General features: G+C 45.0%; 1 protein-coding gene across 1 annotated transcript in view; it reads right to left on the reverse strand.

Annotated features, from left to right (window-relative positions):
* INSC (INSC spindle orientation adaptor protein) overlaps window positions 1-17,075 on the reverse strand; it is a 133,257-nt gene that overhangs the window by 90,025 nt on the left and 26,157 nt on the right. The window contains exon 2 of the mRNA XM_052653151.1: window positions 3,842-3,942. Within this exon, the coding sequence (XP_052509111.1) occupies window positions 3,842-3,942 (101 nt within the window). The remainder of the gene's footprint in view (window positions 1-3,841; window positions 3,943-17,075) is intronic.

Here is a 17,075-nt window from a genome sequence, read left to right on the forward strand (position 1 = left end):
TTGCAAGGGTTTTCACTGCTGAGGGAGGGAGATTAGGGGTGGGGGGTGGCTTACTGTTACCAGGATGGCCTTGTAAAATGTAGGTTGGCACACAGAGGCCTAGAGAGACCTTCCTTCTTAGACCTCAGCACTTAGACGACCTTTTAAAGCAATGACCACGGTCACCCTGTTATAGAAGATAAAACTGGTGCTCAGACAGGTTAGGCAGCAGCCAAAGTCACAGAGCTGGTAGGAAGCGGAGCTGGGCTTTGAGCCCAAGTCTGATCCTGAGGCTTATATACTTTCAAACCTCTTCAGGTTCCTACATTAAAGTTTTCAAGAATAGGGTTCTGTTCTTCAGCTTGTTTATTTTATTTTATTGCTTTTCTAAAATTTATTTTTAATTGGAGGATAATTGCTTTACAATACAGTGTTGGTTTCTGCCATATAACAACATGAATCAGCAGTAGGATTTTTTGTTATTATTATTATTTAAAATATGAAAACCTCCCAGGAGATTCAGACATGGTCATAGTTGATAGCCATCACACCCCCTCCTATCACCCAATTCAATTCACAATCCCAACCTCTGGCCTCAGACACCTCTGCTCTCTGTCTTCTGTTCTCTTCCAGGAGCCAATACCTAGAAAAGCTCTTCTGATGCTATTTACTCAGAAGGGTCTCAAATACCAAAGGTCTAACCTAGACAGCTCACCCGGGCTGTGGGATGATCCCATGCAACTTGTACAACAATGTGAACAATGGCACTCCAGAGTGAAATTCAGTCTCAGTGGAACACAACAGAAAGAAGTCAATTATCCAGCATTAATTATTTATCTGGAGACAATAACCATGGTGTTATTCCTCATGAGAGAGGCCTCTGCAGCTTGGAACAAGAGGAAAGAAGAGGCGGCTGCTATTGTCTGCTCATAATGAAGCATCAGATTGGACAAATGAACCCCTCTGACATCCTGTAAATACACATGAGCCCCCGCTGTGAACGTGGCCCAGGCACACACTCCAGAACACAGACAATGAACAGGGTGGTAGACGATTAATAGGATTATATTCCCCCACTGTTCCAGGTAGGCCTGGCCGGCAACGTGAGACTGTGATGACAGTAAAGGAGGTGCCACCTTCTCTCTGCAGCCTGCCTCCCCGATCAGAATCAGAAGATTGAAGACATTCTAAACAAACAATTTTGCAGGTCGCAGTGTTTGTGGAATCATGTTAGTCTGGTATTTTCCTCCCAAGGTATCAATATTTGCTGTACAATGTCAGTTAGAAAGCCTGTCCTGACTCCAAAAGCATAATGATCTGATTCCTAAATCATTTTTATGTAATTTAATTTTCTTTTATTTTAAAAACTTCTGAGGAGGTTGGAAGAGAGAGCTCAGTGGCTCCCAGGGGCTGACGGAGTTCCAGAATGTGATCCACCTTGGCTCGTATTCTCTATTCCAGGGTCTTATTCTTTGTCTAAAGGAGGTGGTAATATTGATTGAGCAGTTCCTATGTTTCAGACAGGCACTTTGTATATATTATCTCTTTTTTTACTCTTCGGATTTATTTTCAAACATTTTCTTCTACACAAAAATAAAGCATAAAAGCTATTTGCATACAGCAACAATTTGTTGTTCAGTTTATATGTGAATAGTAACAACATATACATATTAAAGGCTCGTCACAACCCGATGATGTAAGCATAAATATCTCTATTTCATTGATCAATAAACTGAAGCCCAAGGTTATAGCTAATAAGCAGCAGAATCAAGAATCAATTTTTTTTTGGGGGGGGGGTGGTCAAGATTCCTAACCACTGTCCTAAACTGCCCTGTGATGTCAGTTTCCCAAACTGCAGCACAGGCTCTGGTCTGACAATTCCAACCCCTGTGAGATCTGTAGAGGGGTCCCAAAGCCCTGTTGCCACAGATGTTGCTACTCATCTGAGTATACGGTTTTCAACCTGGGCAGGATGGGCGGTGGAAAGACTGGGATTCCTCTGCATCTAGAACACTTCTACTCTTTTCTGACTATAAAATATTAGGCTGCTGGGAGTGTCTGCCCATGACTTCTTATTCTCAAAGAGGTGACTTGCCAATAGTAAGGGGTCAAGCGAAGTATTTCTAGAAGAACCCCCTAAGATCACCTACATGAAGAGCCACAGAGGGCCTCCAACATGTAGCAGGCACCCAATAAACAAGGGCCCTTCTTATATAGCTCTCACTGGATGGCAGACGTTTTGCATGTATTATTAGCTCATTTAATCCACACATCAACCTTATGTCTAGATACTATTATTATCCCTGTTTTATACATGAGGGAGCCAAGAAACCATGGGGTTGAAGAGTTCAAATAAAACCACACAATTAGTTGAAGCCAGTCAGTCATGTGTTCAGAGGTGATAACATCTGCTCAAATCATGAGATCCCATCTCTGAGACTATGCATGTATCCTTACAGGTTTGCATCACACCATCTCTGAGCTCTACCTTAGAGTCCACGGGGAAAAATATTTGGGTCTCCATATTACACCTTACTCCCAGTGTCAGGCCACACAGGAAATTCTTAACTACATTTCTAACAGTGTTCTCAGCCCTCAGGCATGTTCATCTTCTTAAACCTGTTTATGATAATGGCTTTGGGGGAGCAGACCGATACTGTCATAGAGATTAATCCAACTCCAGTAGACTCTTAGCAAATATTTAATAAATCCTTCTGATTTTAAAAGCAAGACATACACCCAAAATACTCAAAAACAGAAAGAAAAATATAGCAATGCATGCTGTACATAGTTGAAGCCCCTATAATTCAGGCGGGGGTTAAAAAGAGAGATCAGATGGTAGTGGTATCAGAATAAGGTGTAGGCCAAAACGTTTGTTTGGGTCTTTCCATAACATCGGATGGAATAATCTGAATGAACTTTTTGGCCAACCCAATATATAAAGCAATAAAAACAATGATTTAACAACCTTGGAAGGGCTTGGATTCTGCTGCCTCAAAACAGTCCCATCAAAACGTCTAAGCAAGAACTGAAAGGATAAGAGGAAGCTCTGAGCCTCAAACTGCAAAGTTCCTCCACAGACCAAACCTAAGTTAGAGTGACCCACCATCTCAGTTTGCCCAGGACCGAGGAGTTTCCAGGGACATGGGATTGTCAGTGCCAAAATCAGCACAGTACCAGGCAAACTGGGATAGCTGTCATCAGAGATTTGCTGCCCTGGTGCCTCCACCTCTGCTTCTGCCTAGGGCCACCAGGACCAGCCAGTCAGATCTCCACCTGCCTCCCCGTCCCCTTCACCTGTGTGAAGGTAGCTCTGGAACCCTAGGTCTTCCTTCGCCCATCATCCAGGCCTCACCCCGTGCTTGGTGTATTCTTTCCTCCCCCTCACCACACTGCCCAACTCATGGCAACAAGTGTTTCCCAAGGATCAGCTCTGTGCCCACTCCTCCCATTGGTGCTTCGAGAGAAAGACACCTAATGGTAGGCTGATGTCTTCCAGGAGGCTCAGAGAGGCCAAGCCCCCTCAGTGGCTCCAACCTCCTGGTGCTATCAGAATCCAGAGCTTCCTCTGGGGTCCCTTCTGTGAGCAGCACACCCCACTTGATCTTTTGCTTCATTGTCTGCTTGGATCTTAAAATAGCCCCTTAGGGCAGGATGTGGCTGACTCCTCTGTGTCTCAGAGCCCAGTTCCATTTGTATTTGCTGAGTGACTGCAGTATCCCAGATACCTTGTCCTAAGCCTCCTCCCAGCACAGTGCACTGAGAGATGGGGCCACCTGAAAACCCTAGGATGCTGGGGCTGGGCCTCTGCCAGAGTCCAGATGGGGCAGGCCAGGCCCTGAGACACAGCGGTGGGACTTACCGCTGACCCGGCAGAGGAATGGAGTCCAGGTGGTGGCCTCCAGGCAGTGCCATCATGTTGACGCCAATCCGCAGCAAAGCCTGCCGACAGCAATCAGGGCCCTAGAAAGAGAAGGCAGGATGGGGTCAACCAGGGCCCCCAAGTAAGGAGGCCCAGTCATTTTCTCTCCCAAATCCTGGCCACAGGGGGTCATCTCATGTGTGGAGAGAAGCCCCCCCAGCCCTCCTCTGCTGTTTGAATCAGTTTATATTACACTGACCTCACACTCAATGCAAGACTCAGATCTGATCTTGATTCTAAGTCCCTGATGCACCATGAACCCCTAGAATTTTTCTTAGGTTTCATTGCCAAACACATACTTAACCCATTTTGCTTTGTACCCAATATTGGGACACACAGACCAGCAAATATTGCACAGGAAATATTTACACTTTAAAAGTTTGTAGTTTACCTGAAATTCACATTTTACCGGGCACCTTGTTTTCTTAGCTAAATCTGGCAACTCTGCATACTAATTCCTTAACCATATACTGTCAAAGTACTGGGTTCTTCACTATGCTTATGTCTGGGAAATGTGACCCTGTAATGGCACAGTGGTTGCTTCCCCAAATCTGTTCCACTTTAGATGATGTCATTTCACCCAAACTTCCAGGAACTGGTTCAGTGATAGGCATGTGACCCAGTTCAAGCCAATGAGCCATGAAAGAACTGTTTCTAGGAAAAATTTACTTTCTCCTTAACTGCAAGCCAGTCACAAGGTGAGATAGTATCTCTCCCACTGAACCTGAACAAGGAAGCACATCACTCCATAGCTGTCAGAGACTCCCTGGCCATCAAGAAGGAACCCAGCTAGAGAAGAAAGTGGACACACACAGGGAAAAACCTGCATCCTTGATCATGGAGCCACTGAATCAACCAGTGCTGGGTCTGGCCCACCTCTGGGCTTCCCAGTATGTAATACAGTAAAGTTATTGTCTCAGTGAGGATTCTGGTTCAATAAATAGTCTAATAAATAAAAGTGATCCAGGTTCTGCGCCTCCAGTCCCAGCACTAAGCACCCACTTGGTTTGCCTGTGCCTCACAGGTTAGACCAAGTCAAATAGTGTCCTTCTTCCTCCATAAAATCAGCTGCCCACCTGTTTGTCTCCTGCCTCGCCAGTCCTTTCCCACTCCTCTCTCTGTCATCTCCTTCTCCAAGCCAATGAAGAAGCCCTCCTTGGTGAAAATAAAGATTCTGTCCCCTTCATCTGAGTAAAGCAATAGTCAAGAGAGGGTTGACTGTCACCTATCATGCTCTGAGCTTGAGGACAACAGATCAAGACCCTCAGAGAAAACACAGGCATGAACTTGTGGGAGGATACAGCTGAGGAGGGCAGCAACTCAGGTCTAGAAAAATTAAACTCTTATGGTTACAAGTGACCCTTATGAGAAAAGAGTGGAGGAGGATTTTAATTAATAGTGATGTGGCTGGACATGAAGTACCCCTTGTGATGCGTGCTCAGTCATGTCCAACTCTTTGCAACCCTGTGGACTATAGCCCGCCAGGCTCCTCTGTCCATGGAATTTTCCAGGCAAGAATACTGGAGTGGGTTGCCAATTCCTACTCCAGGGGATCTTCCCAACCCAGGGATCAAACCCACATCTCCAGCCTCCTGCATTGGCAGGCAGATTTTTTTTACCACTGTGCCACCTGGGAAGCCACCTTGTGATGCTTGGAACAAAAGACAAAGAGTGAATCTGAAAATATAGGGAAGGAGGAGCCCAGAACAAATTAGGGCTTTAGATAATTCCAGAGATTCACTGCCACTGCCTACTCCCTGCCCTGTGGGCCCCACTAGACTGAGACCGTGGAGGGCAGGAACCACTTGGTTCTAAGGGCTGGGCGCTTAGCAAACACTCGATATGACTATAGTAATACTGAGTGGAATGAATTTTTAATATATTTATGTTGAGCCCTAATTCTTCATCTGCAACAGAGAATAATAGTATCTGTTTTACAGGGCTATTATAACAATGACATAAGGTAAGGAATGCAGAAGTGTCAGGCCAGGCTGAGAGCTAAATCTATAGATATTATTATGTCCTGAGAGTGTGCAGTGTGTTCAGCCCCGTGGTCAGCTCTGCCAGGGGAGATGCTATTAAACACAGCATCTAAAGAACCCAGAACAATAACAGTGCTCCATAAGGGCTCCTTATCATCGGGAGCATCATGATTTTTATTACTTTCATTATTTTCATTATCGAGAAGGTATATTTTTGGAACCCAGTGAGTCAGCAACCTGAAAAGAAAGGCACAAAAGAAAAAAAGCTAGAAACAACAAAATGAGGTATTTGTTCCCTTTGCGATATCTCTGATGAAAGAAGCAAAAAGGGAAATACCCGCATCTCAGAGTGAATGCTCTGACGTGATCAGAGCACAGTGAGCAAGCAGATCTTATTTTAGTTCCATCTTCATCATGGAGAAGAATTGGGCAAAGTAAAAGTTGAAGAGGAAATCAGCTTAAGGCAGGTGACAGTAAGGGAAATTTAAGGTCACACGAAGCTCCAAGGCCCTTAAAAGTGTGAACAAGTTAGGATTCTGTGAGCACACCCGTGAACATTATTAGAGACCCTTCTAGATCTGATCAAGTTGAATCTGAGGGACCCTGAGAAAGGGTCCCTGAAGGCAGGAGAATGTTCTGACTTTCCAAGAGATTCCAGAAACCCTTGGTGACCACAGAATTCTAGAACAGATTCCCAATCACTGGTCTGTGAGCCCTTTAGGCAGAAGCCAACTAGAGCCCAGATGGAACAAATCAGGCTCAGACAATCTCTTCCTTTTCATTAGGAACCACTGGGCTCTCAGCTGAAGGAGATGCAATAACCCTAATGTATCTTGATGTTGTTGAAAGACCCAGTTGAGAGATCCTCATTGCCCTATTTCATCCACAGCCTTTCAGGAGTTAGGCCAGTGGAGGCTGTCTGCTGACAAGACCTTGGTTCACATGACTCTGCATGTTCCCAGAGGCTGGAGAGCCCACGTAGGGACATCTAGGCCGGACATGTATCACTGCGTCTGCATAGACTTTTATTCATGCCTCTTTTCCTCAGTGGGACAAACTCCTGGATGTCTGAAGTCCCATCTTGCTCAGTGAGAAGCTGGGCACCTACGTGGTGAAGCTGAGATGGTGAGTCAGATAAGCTCTCAGAGGAGCCACAGCTCATAATCACTGGGGATGGGGAACAGGTAAGGGCATATCAATAAGATGCATGCGTGCTAAGTCCTTTCAGTTGTATCAGACTCTTTGTGACCCTAAGGGCTGTAGAAGGCCAGGCTCCTCTGTCCATGGGAATCTCCAGGCAAGAATATTGGAGTGGGTTGCCCTGCTCTCCTCCAGGAGAGCTTCCCGATTCAGGGATCAAGCCCACGTCTCTAACATTTCCTGTACTGGCAGGCAGGCTCTTTACCACTAGAGCCACCTGGGAAGATCTGAAAGATGAAATGGGGACTATCAAGAATAAACCTAGTTGATGTTTATGAAGTGCAAATAATAATAATAATTGCTTGTATCCTTTTGAGTGTGTACTATATGCCAGGCACCTAAATGCTTCATATAGTATTAGCACCTTTAATATTATCAGCATCCCTCTGTGATGACAAGACCTCTGAAATTCAGTGGAAGCACGTGCACTGCCCCAGATCACACAGCTAGTAGGTGACAGAGGACCGGTCTCTGGGTTTTATGATTAGACAGAAGGTGAGGTGCTGCAGCAGGTGAAGATGATGACAGCAACAACGGTGACACAGTCCAGCATCTGCTAACAGGAAGTCTGACTCCATTCCCTGGGGGCCACACTCAGCCCTCACCCTTCACACACAGCAGAGCCCTCTTCCTCTCACCAGCACCTCCTGCTGCTCCTACCTCCCAACCCATGAGATCAGCAGCTTCACTAAGTATCAGACCTCAGTGACACAGTCAGAGGACAGAAGAGTCCTTGGAAGAAGGAAGCCCCCAAACACTGCACCAAATGGTAGAAGGAAGTGGGACACCAATGGGAGTACGGGGAGGATATCTCCTGTTCCTCATTGGTTAGTTCCTTTAGTGAGTCATTAGGACAAAGTTGTGGGTCTAAAGGGCTTCCCAGGTGCCACTAGAGGTAAAGAACCTGCCTGCCGATGCAGGAGATATAAGAGATGTGGGTTCAATCCCTGGGTCAGGAAGATCCCCTGGACAAGGGCATGGCACTGTTCTTGCCTGGAGAATCCCATGGACAGAGGAGCCAGGATACAGTCCATAGGGTCACACAGAGTCAGACAACTGAAGTGACTTAGCACATGCACACGGGTCCCAAAGGGGTCAGGGGATGGGAAACGACAGTCCCAGCTAAAGTCTGTGTCACCAGATTTGTAGAGACCCGTTTCAATTACGCAGCCCTCGGGGAGGTCTCCACAGACTGCTGGATGGTTTCCCCCTCTGACCTAAGCTGAACTCATCCTATTGAGCAGAGAGTTAGAATAGAACCCCTCCGAAGCTGCTGAGCATGTCAGGAAACCAAGAATGGATTCAAAGTAACCCCTTGACTGTACGCCATCTGTCTTCACTGGTATTGCAGAACGAATTTAAAGTTTGAGTCTAATAGATTTGGATTCAAATCCTGATTCTGTGTCTGATAAATATGTTACCTTTGGAAAAGCATCAGTCTTCATGAATACAATTTCCTCAATCATACCTGCCTCCCAGAAGCCTCATGAGGGTTAAATGAGATCACTCATAAAATTCTCTGATAGATAATATAATTCAAAATAATAGATCTTGTGCTTGGCACATGCTAGCCTCAGAGTAGGAGCACTCTTCCTCATAGAAGAAAGAGCTGAGAAATACTGGGATGGCCAATAAGTTCATTTGGGTTTTTCCATAAGGTGTAATGGAAAAACCTGAACGCACTTTTTGGCCAACCCAATATATCTCAGGGAGAGATGCTATCTTCCTCATGAGAGAATGGAAAAGGACACATGTAGGGGTGATCAGGAAACAACAAACTCCATTACCTCCACTCTCTGCCCAGGGGCCTTCCTAATTCATGGGAAATCCTACCCTGGAGCTTGCAGCCTGGGTTCTGCAGGGCTCTTGGTGGTGTCTCCCCACCAGAGCGGTTCGTTTACAAGAAGAACTTGAAGTCTTAAGTGTCTCTGATTTAATTCAATGCCTTCTGCAACGACTGCTCATTTGGACAGCTCATTTCTGCTCTTGCATCCCATTAGAGGCAGCCCTTGCTCACCTCCATTTGGCTAAGGAGCCAGCTTAGGCTCTAGAGGAAACGGAAGCTATTTACAGTAAATTATTCAATTAGTACCAGGAGCAAGGCAGGGATTGGGGGGGGGGGGGTGCTTCTGCTGTTGTTTAATGGGCCAATCCAAGTACAGCTCAAGGCTGGGCTGGGACTGTTTAATCTGAAGAATCCATTAGGGCTGTCAACAGGAGCTGGACAGTAAATACTGTGGGAAGCAGTTAAGCTCCAGCAGCAGCACCAATAGAGAGAGGAATAGGAGCTGGGCATGGCAGTGGGTAGGAGAGGCACTGACCCAGGGATTCAGTCAAGTCCCTTCTTACACCATCCCCTATCCCCTCCATGGAATTTATCACAATTGTAATTAAACAATTAACTGTGAAATTAATGCCTAAAGTCTTTCTCCCTTGAGGATCCTACCAGGGCTTCGGACTAGGTCTGCCCCGCTGACTGCTCTTATCTCCTCGCCACTCCTCACCATACCATCTCCCTCCTGACACAGTGCCTGGTACACAGATCAATTAACACTTGCTGATTGACTAGGTGAGTTCTTATTGAAGGAACTTCAGCTTCCTCACTGGGAAACCAGAGATGAAGGTACCTGTTTTCACCACATGGTTATCAGAATTCAGTGAGACAGTTAGGAGGGCCTTTTGCAATCATACACACTGCATGGAAAGGGTTCTGCCTCCTAAATCCATGAGAAAGAGCCACCTGCCCCTCTCTAGTTCTTGCAGTCCCCACTGCCTGGTGGTACCTTCCCTCCCTCCCACCAGCTCTATGCTCATCAGGTTCTCCAGATACACAGATGGATGAGTAGACAATCCCCAAACTGCACAAAAGCTACAATAACAAGAGCGTCCCTGATGGCTCAGTGGGCAAAGAATCCACCTGCAATGCAGGAGACGCAGGAGACTCAGGTTCAGTACCTGGGTTGGGAAGATCCCCTGGAGGAGGAAATAACCCGCTCCAGTATTCTTGCCTGAGAAATCCCATGGACAGAGGACCTGGCAGGCTACAGTCCAAAGGGTCACAAAGAGTCAGACATGGCTGAGCAACTAAACACACACACACAAGGGGTGCTAAAGGGAGTCCAGAGGACCTCCAAGCAGGAGTCAGTGAGAATGGAAGGTAAGGGGAGGGGGTCATGGGAAGTTTCTCAGGACATGACCCCAAAGCTGAGAGAAGAATGTGGGAATAGGGAAGAAGGGGCAGAAAGGAAGAGTGTGCAGGCAGAGGGAAGGGCATGTGAAAGCACAGAATCCTGAGCATGATACGGTTAGGGAACTACCAGGGTTTCTAGAAAGGGGGACCTCTGGGCTGGTAGTGGAGTCAGGAGTAAGCTATCCCAGTGGCAAGGAAATACAGAAAAAGGAGTGGTCACTTTCAGCTGAAGAACAGGCCAGACTTCTTAGAGGAGGAGACATCTGACCTGAGTCTTAAATGCAGAGTGGGATCTTGCCAGGTGAAGATGGGACAGGACATTCAGTACCAGGAGTGCCCTGGCAAGACCAGAAAATGCAGCAGGTATTAGAGACCCAGGTCTCCTGTTGTGGGGAGGGGAGGCGGTGGGCAGAGGGCGAGGGAGGGTTCTTCTATAGTCCTGCATACAAAAGGAGCTGATTCTATCCTGTGGGCTCCGCTGAAGGTGTGTGAGCAGGAGAGTAAAAGAAGCAGAGTGGAATTTCCACTCCCATCGTGACCAATGGGTTGGATGGGCCTCAGGGAGCAAGACCAGTAGCAGAAGTTCCTGTAAGAGACAAACACAAGCTCCTAGCAGAACCCCGAAAGCCCCAGGGCTGGAGAAGTACAGACCCACGGTGGAAAGGAGGGATTCAGTGAGCTTTGTGAAGTAAGGATAATGGGTCCCCCGCCCCACTCCGGGCCTCTATGTGACTTGTCTCCCACAGGCGGCAGTAGTATCAGAGATCCTTGTGCATTGCTAGCTGCAGTGGCCAGGCTCCTGCAGCAATCAGATACTGTAAAAACCCTTATTCCCAGGGGAGATGCAAGAACTCAAGGAAGCTGCCACCAGCCCTGCTGAACGGACCAAGTCTCATGAAATATAGAGAGCGCTAGCTCCCTGGAGGAGGCTCTGAGGGCCCTTCACAGCTGTCAGGCGACAGAGCCCAGCAAGTAGGCAGAACAAACTCATATTGTTCATATTGCTGGCCTTGTCCCCTCTGGCCCTGGAAAGCCTGTCTGGACCACCCAGGTGGCCTGTGCATCACGTAGAGGGGGTCCACCCAGACTTCAGCTCTGGTCTTCAATTCTGGGGCCAGAACAGTTTCAGCAAGACACAGACAAGGTCCGAAGCCTCCACCTGATTAACTGGACATGTCTATTGACACTTTCTAGCCCTAACCTGGAAAGTAACAGGAATCCCATAATCCTGGAAAGTAATAGGACATTGAAATTCATGGACATACTTATGCACAAGTATGTTCGTGAACTTTACAGGGGTAAAACTAGCAAACAGGAGTTCATTTTAAGAGACACTTACAAGCTCCCAGGGGGACCCCATAAACCCCAGGGTCAGTCAAAATCTAGGCAGGCTTCTTAGAGGAGTTTACTTCATAGAGTATAAGAACCAATGGAAAGCATAAGAGAAGACCCCCTTATAATAATGATGATGATAATGAAAATGAGGAGTAGAGGGAGAAACACTTATTAGGTGCTTTTTATCAGGCACTCTTAAATGCTTTACAGTTAATCCTCAAAATAACTCTATGAAGTAAGTTACTATTATTGTCCCCCATTTTCAGATGAGGAAACTGAAGCACAAAGAGGTCAGCGTGAACAGATGGAGAGACCCAGAGAGAGGAAGAAATCTGCCTGATGTCACACAGTAAGCTGAGCTGTTCCTGGGGCTGGCACCCAGGTCTTTGCACTCCCATAAACTCCCCTGGTAAATCCAAAGAAGGCTTTTGCTAGTGAGAGCTCAGAGAGCCCCATCCAGGCGCAAAGTAATTCATCCTAGGAAATCGATGGCAGCACAGTTCCCGATCTGTAAAACAGGGATAGTTACAGCTGCTTCTCTCCTTTGCTGTGATTACAAAGCACAGAGGAATGGACAGTGGACAGGGAGGTTCCAGGGATTCCTGGTCTAATTTGGCTCAGCCTTGGAATGAGACCGGCAGGTTGACTTAGAAGTGCCCATGAGTCCCCTAAAGTTGGAGGAAAACAAGCCCAGAGTCAAACTTTCCTGGCTGAGGCCATGTGCCCCAATTCCTGATTAACATGACCACCCATCCCCCAAATGGCTCAACTTGTCAGAGTCAAGCCCCAGCAGCCTCCCCTGAAGGAGCATGTGAAGCAGTCCCGCAGGGGACACAGGCTCCTGGAGCCGGGAAAGCCATGGCGTCCCATCCTGTGACTCAGGGTAGGTTCCTTCCAGCTCTGGGGCCCCAAATCCCAGCTGCCCATGAGAGGAGCCCCAAGCTTTAACCACACAAGGAAACTGCAGCTACTGGCATCTGGGAGCTGTCCCTGAGCTGGTGATTTTCTAAGGGTCATAAGTAAGCAAATGGTGCACCAGACCTCCAAGACCTTAAGTGGCATGCAGTCCTCAAGGGAGGCTTGGCTGGGGCTTTGGGCCACCACCATACAGAATTCTGTTGGTTAAGAATGCAGATTGTCCAGGTTCAAATCCCAGTTCCATCAGTTATTAGCTGTGTGACCTCGGGTACCACGTGCCCTTGTCTATAAATTGGGGTTTGTATATTGTAAAGATAAAATGTAAGGGGTGGTCCCGTCCTCATAACACTGCTGTTCAGATTGATGAGATCACATATGTGAAGTACCTGGCACCCAAGGGTGCCTGATATAAAGACTGGTTCCATTTTTCTCTTCTGATGAGGACAGTACCCAGCAGTAGGGAGGCCAACAAATGGAAGCCATTCTGTCGCCTCCTGAACTATGTCAAGCTAGTCAACTGCTTCTTACTCTTCACCTTTTTAATTCTCTTTTCTTACTTTCTAACTTCTGCTGATATAACTGTTAGCCAACTGCTCGAACGTTCTTCAGCTTTGATTCGCGAAAGCGAGAGTCCTCTCTCACTGGGCCCAGGTCCCAGGATGCTAAAATTAACAATCAGTATACTTTAAGCTAATGACTTACTGGTTGTGGCTGCCACGAATAGACATAACTCTCAGATAAAGGCCATTAGAGAAAATTGAATAGCTCCAATGTGGTGAAAATTTGGATATATCCTGTTTCATAAATCACTCTCGGAGGTCACACTGGGCAAGCTATTTCCCTCTCTGAGTCATGATGAGGGCCCACATTGAGGGGGCTCTATATACCCTTGGGAAAGAGGACAGAAGAGAGACTACAATCTTTTGTAGTTTCACAAATACCATTTTCTCTTACTTCTAAAGCCAGGAGTAGACAATAGTACTATATCCTCAACCATACTAATCCAACCCCCCCCCCCCCCCATATTTTATTTCCTTCTTAAATTCTCCAAGCTGTGGGATGCTCAATAACATCTGAAAAGTAGCATGATAAGGTTATGGAAATCCAAAAGTTCAGGATTGGGATTCCAACCCCAATTTTGTCTCTTACTAGGCCTCTCTGACCTTTAGCCTCTTCATCTATAAAATAGGAATTTAATCTATTCTCAGTACTGTTATAAGAATCACAGAAGATCATGTATCCTGCATGATACTTATAAAAGCAAGTGAAATAACAATACCATAAGCTACTTTGACCCAGGGAGTTAAGTTAACAGTGTCACACAGGAAGTCTCATGTGAATATCTATCATTGTACCCAGTGAAAGATCCACTTCCCACCCAAAACTCAGGCCCAAAGAGCTGCTTCAAACAGAAAAGGATTAAAAAGCAGAATATATTGTATATATTGGGAAGAAGAAAAGTCTTCCCTGGAGATTTGACAAAGATCTCATATACAAAGATCATGCTTTGAATAAGTCCAAATAACAACATTAAGACATTTTCCATAATCAGTAACATTAGCCATGAAGAAACAATTAACATCCCAGTTCACACCCTGTGTGACTTAAATAGTGTGGGACATTCAAAAGAGAGTCCAGACTGAACCAGAACCTTGACTCAGCAACAGTGGCACAGGATTCTCAGCAGCTCGCTAACCAAAGGAACCAAAGACACAGAACGAGAACCCATTCCAGGGCCACTGAATATAAATAGAATAACCCAGAGTGAGAGTTCAACACACAATTCTCTACAAATCCTACTGTTATTATCATAACATCCTCAGATAAAGATCCTTTATGTGGGAGTACAGTGTCAGGTACTTGGACCACATGTTCCAAATATGATTATTTGAATTAATCCAGCCACAGAATGGATCAAACATGAAAAAGAGCCCATTCCCAGAATGCTGTCTTACGGAGGCTCAATGATGTTTATCACAGTAGCTTATGAACAGTGTCTAGCACAGCATAGGAGCTCAATAAATGTTGGTTGTTTTCCAAGAAAGCGTTGCATGGTTCTCCAAAAACATCTTGCTCTTCCATATTTCTGTGCATTGGTCATGCCACTCCAGCACATCCAGATGGAAATCTTAACACTCTTTATCTATCTCCAGGTAATATCAATATTTCAGGACGTAGCTTTAATTCTACTTCATTTGGGAGGCCTTTTCCAACCACCCTAACCTACAGTAAATTCTCCCTCCAACAGGTTTCCTAAGAATAAATCAAACTCTGACATCCTGAAATGTTTTAAATTATATTATAATAAAACATACACTTTCTTCATGGTCCCTCTCTCTTCCCATTTCTGCCTCCTCAGTGATAACAGAGCAACTAGAAAGCCACAGTAAGGCAAAGCCAAAAGATGAAATAAGGTGAGTTGTGGATCACAGTTTAAAGTAGAACCACCCTACTCATATCAGTCAGTGTACAAGCAAGAATTAAACAAAATGTGCTAAGCCACTAATATTTAGGGGTTGTTTGTTATGCCAATTAATCTTAACCTAATTGTGAGAATGAAACTAAATGTGATATTTAAGGTACTCATAAGTGTCCTAGGCACAGAGGTCTCTCAATAAATATGTTTTTCCCCTTCCTCCTCAGTCTTGGAGAAGATGGTGGAATTGTGTTTGTTTACTGACAATTAGCCTTCTGGACACTGACTCTAATTCATGCGTGGAACAGCCAGAGTCCAGAAGTAGATAAGGTAATGGCCGAATGAAATAAATACCTACAAATATATAAATACCTGGGTCCTACCAATTCTGAAACTGAAGTTCCATTTCTCACTCACTGTTGTCTTTGCTCATATGTATCCATTCATAATAGCCAAAATTTAGTACTGTCAGATGGTTCTAAGATGTATTATTTTGTATTTTAATATATGAAACTAGGATGCAATTTCAGTCGATGGCATCTTTGTATTGTGTCACAGTTTAATTGAAAACATGTTTTCTTAGACTTCCCTGGTGGTCCAGTGGTTGAGAATCCACCTGCCAATGCAGGGGACACAGGTTCAATCCCTGGTCCGGGAGGATCCCACATGCCACAGGTCAGCTCAGCCTATGCTCTACGTCTACGGAGCCCACAAGCTCTAGGGCCTGCAAGCTGCAACTGCTGAGCCCGAACTCTGCAATTCCTGAAATCCGCGTGCCCAGAGTCCCTGCTCCACAGCAAAAGAAGCCTGCCCACTGCCACTAAGCCTGCCTCCTGCTTGCTACAATTAGAGAAAGACTGCAAGCAGCAATAAAGACCCAGGGCAGCCAAAAATTAAGGAATGACTTTAAAAAGAAAGCATGTTTGCTTTTCCACAAAATCACAGGGCATTGTACAATCTGTGGCATCTTAACTGTAATGAAATGGTATTGAGCACTTAACTGTATGTCAAGTACACTTCTAGGTTCTTTTTAAAACTAAATTTATTTCACAAAAAAGCATCAGAATAATTAGTACTACTATTATCCTCATTTTGAAGACATGGAGATGAAGATCCAGAGATCCAATAATTTGCTATGGTACATATCTAGTAAGTGGAGCTAGGGTAATGGTTGCATCCTCTCTTTAAGAAAATCTATACTATGCCCCTATCTTTTAGCATGTGATTATGATTTGATAACTGATTATACTTCTTATAGAGAAAGTTCACATAATAATTCTATGTACAGCAATATAGTACAACATATATTCTGAAACACTTCTTCATAAGAAGAATTTTAAAGGATTGATAAAGATGTTCTCATGTTTTTTAAAATATATCTCTTAACTGGCAAAAATGTAAGAAATCTGGAGAAACCAAAAGGAAAGCAAAAGCAGAAAACAGGAATAACAAGCAAGGATTGAAGGGAGTTTTTGCCCTGAGAACATCAGCTGAATGTTGCATTCCCCAAGATTCTGTTCCATGCATGTATGGGGAAGAGCAGACAAGGGACAAAGCCTAAGCGGTTATAGAAACAATAAAACAGTGGTCCAGAGGCCAAAAACCCAATGCGGGGGTGAATGAGAAATAAATCTCCTATATAAGCAATGTAAGAAAAGTTGTCTGTCCCAACTTTGGTGCTGGGTTAAAGGGAAGTAAAATCTTTTCTAAGAATTAATGACCACAATATGAAAAGGGTTTGCAGCCTAAATTCACATTATCTATGAGGAGAAAAAACTCAATTAGAGAATTTAGCTTCAAGAAATAAATAAGAGTCTTGGAAACATTTTCAAGGAACAGAGGCTATAAAATATGACCACGCAGATTTTGGAAAGAACCAGATAGAACTCACATAAATTAAAAATACAATAATTAAAGTGAAAAACTCACTGGACAGATTAATCACAGCTTAAGACTGGATTGGTGTATTAAAAGGTAGGACAAACGAAATAATCTAAAATGTAGCCCAGAGAGAGAAAGAGACAAAACACAAGAGAATTAGAGCTAAGGAAAAGAAAGTAAAATAGACTCACAAGTATTTAGTCAGGTTTCTAAAAGGAGATAGAGATAATAGGAGAGAAAAAGTGATATCCA

Source organism: Budorcas taxicolor, chromosome 15 (genome assembly GCF_023091745.1).
Source record: "Budorcas taxicolor isolate Tak-1 chromosome 15, Takin1.1, whole genome shotgun sequence".
Lineage (NCBI taxonomy): Eukaryota > Metazoa > Chordata > Mammalia > Artiodactyla > Bovidae > Budorcas > Budorcas taxicolor.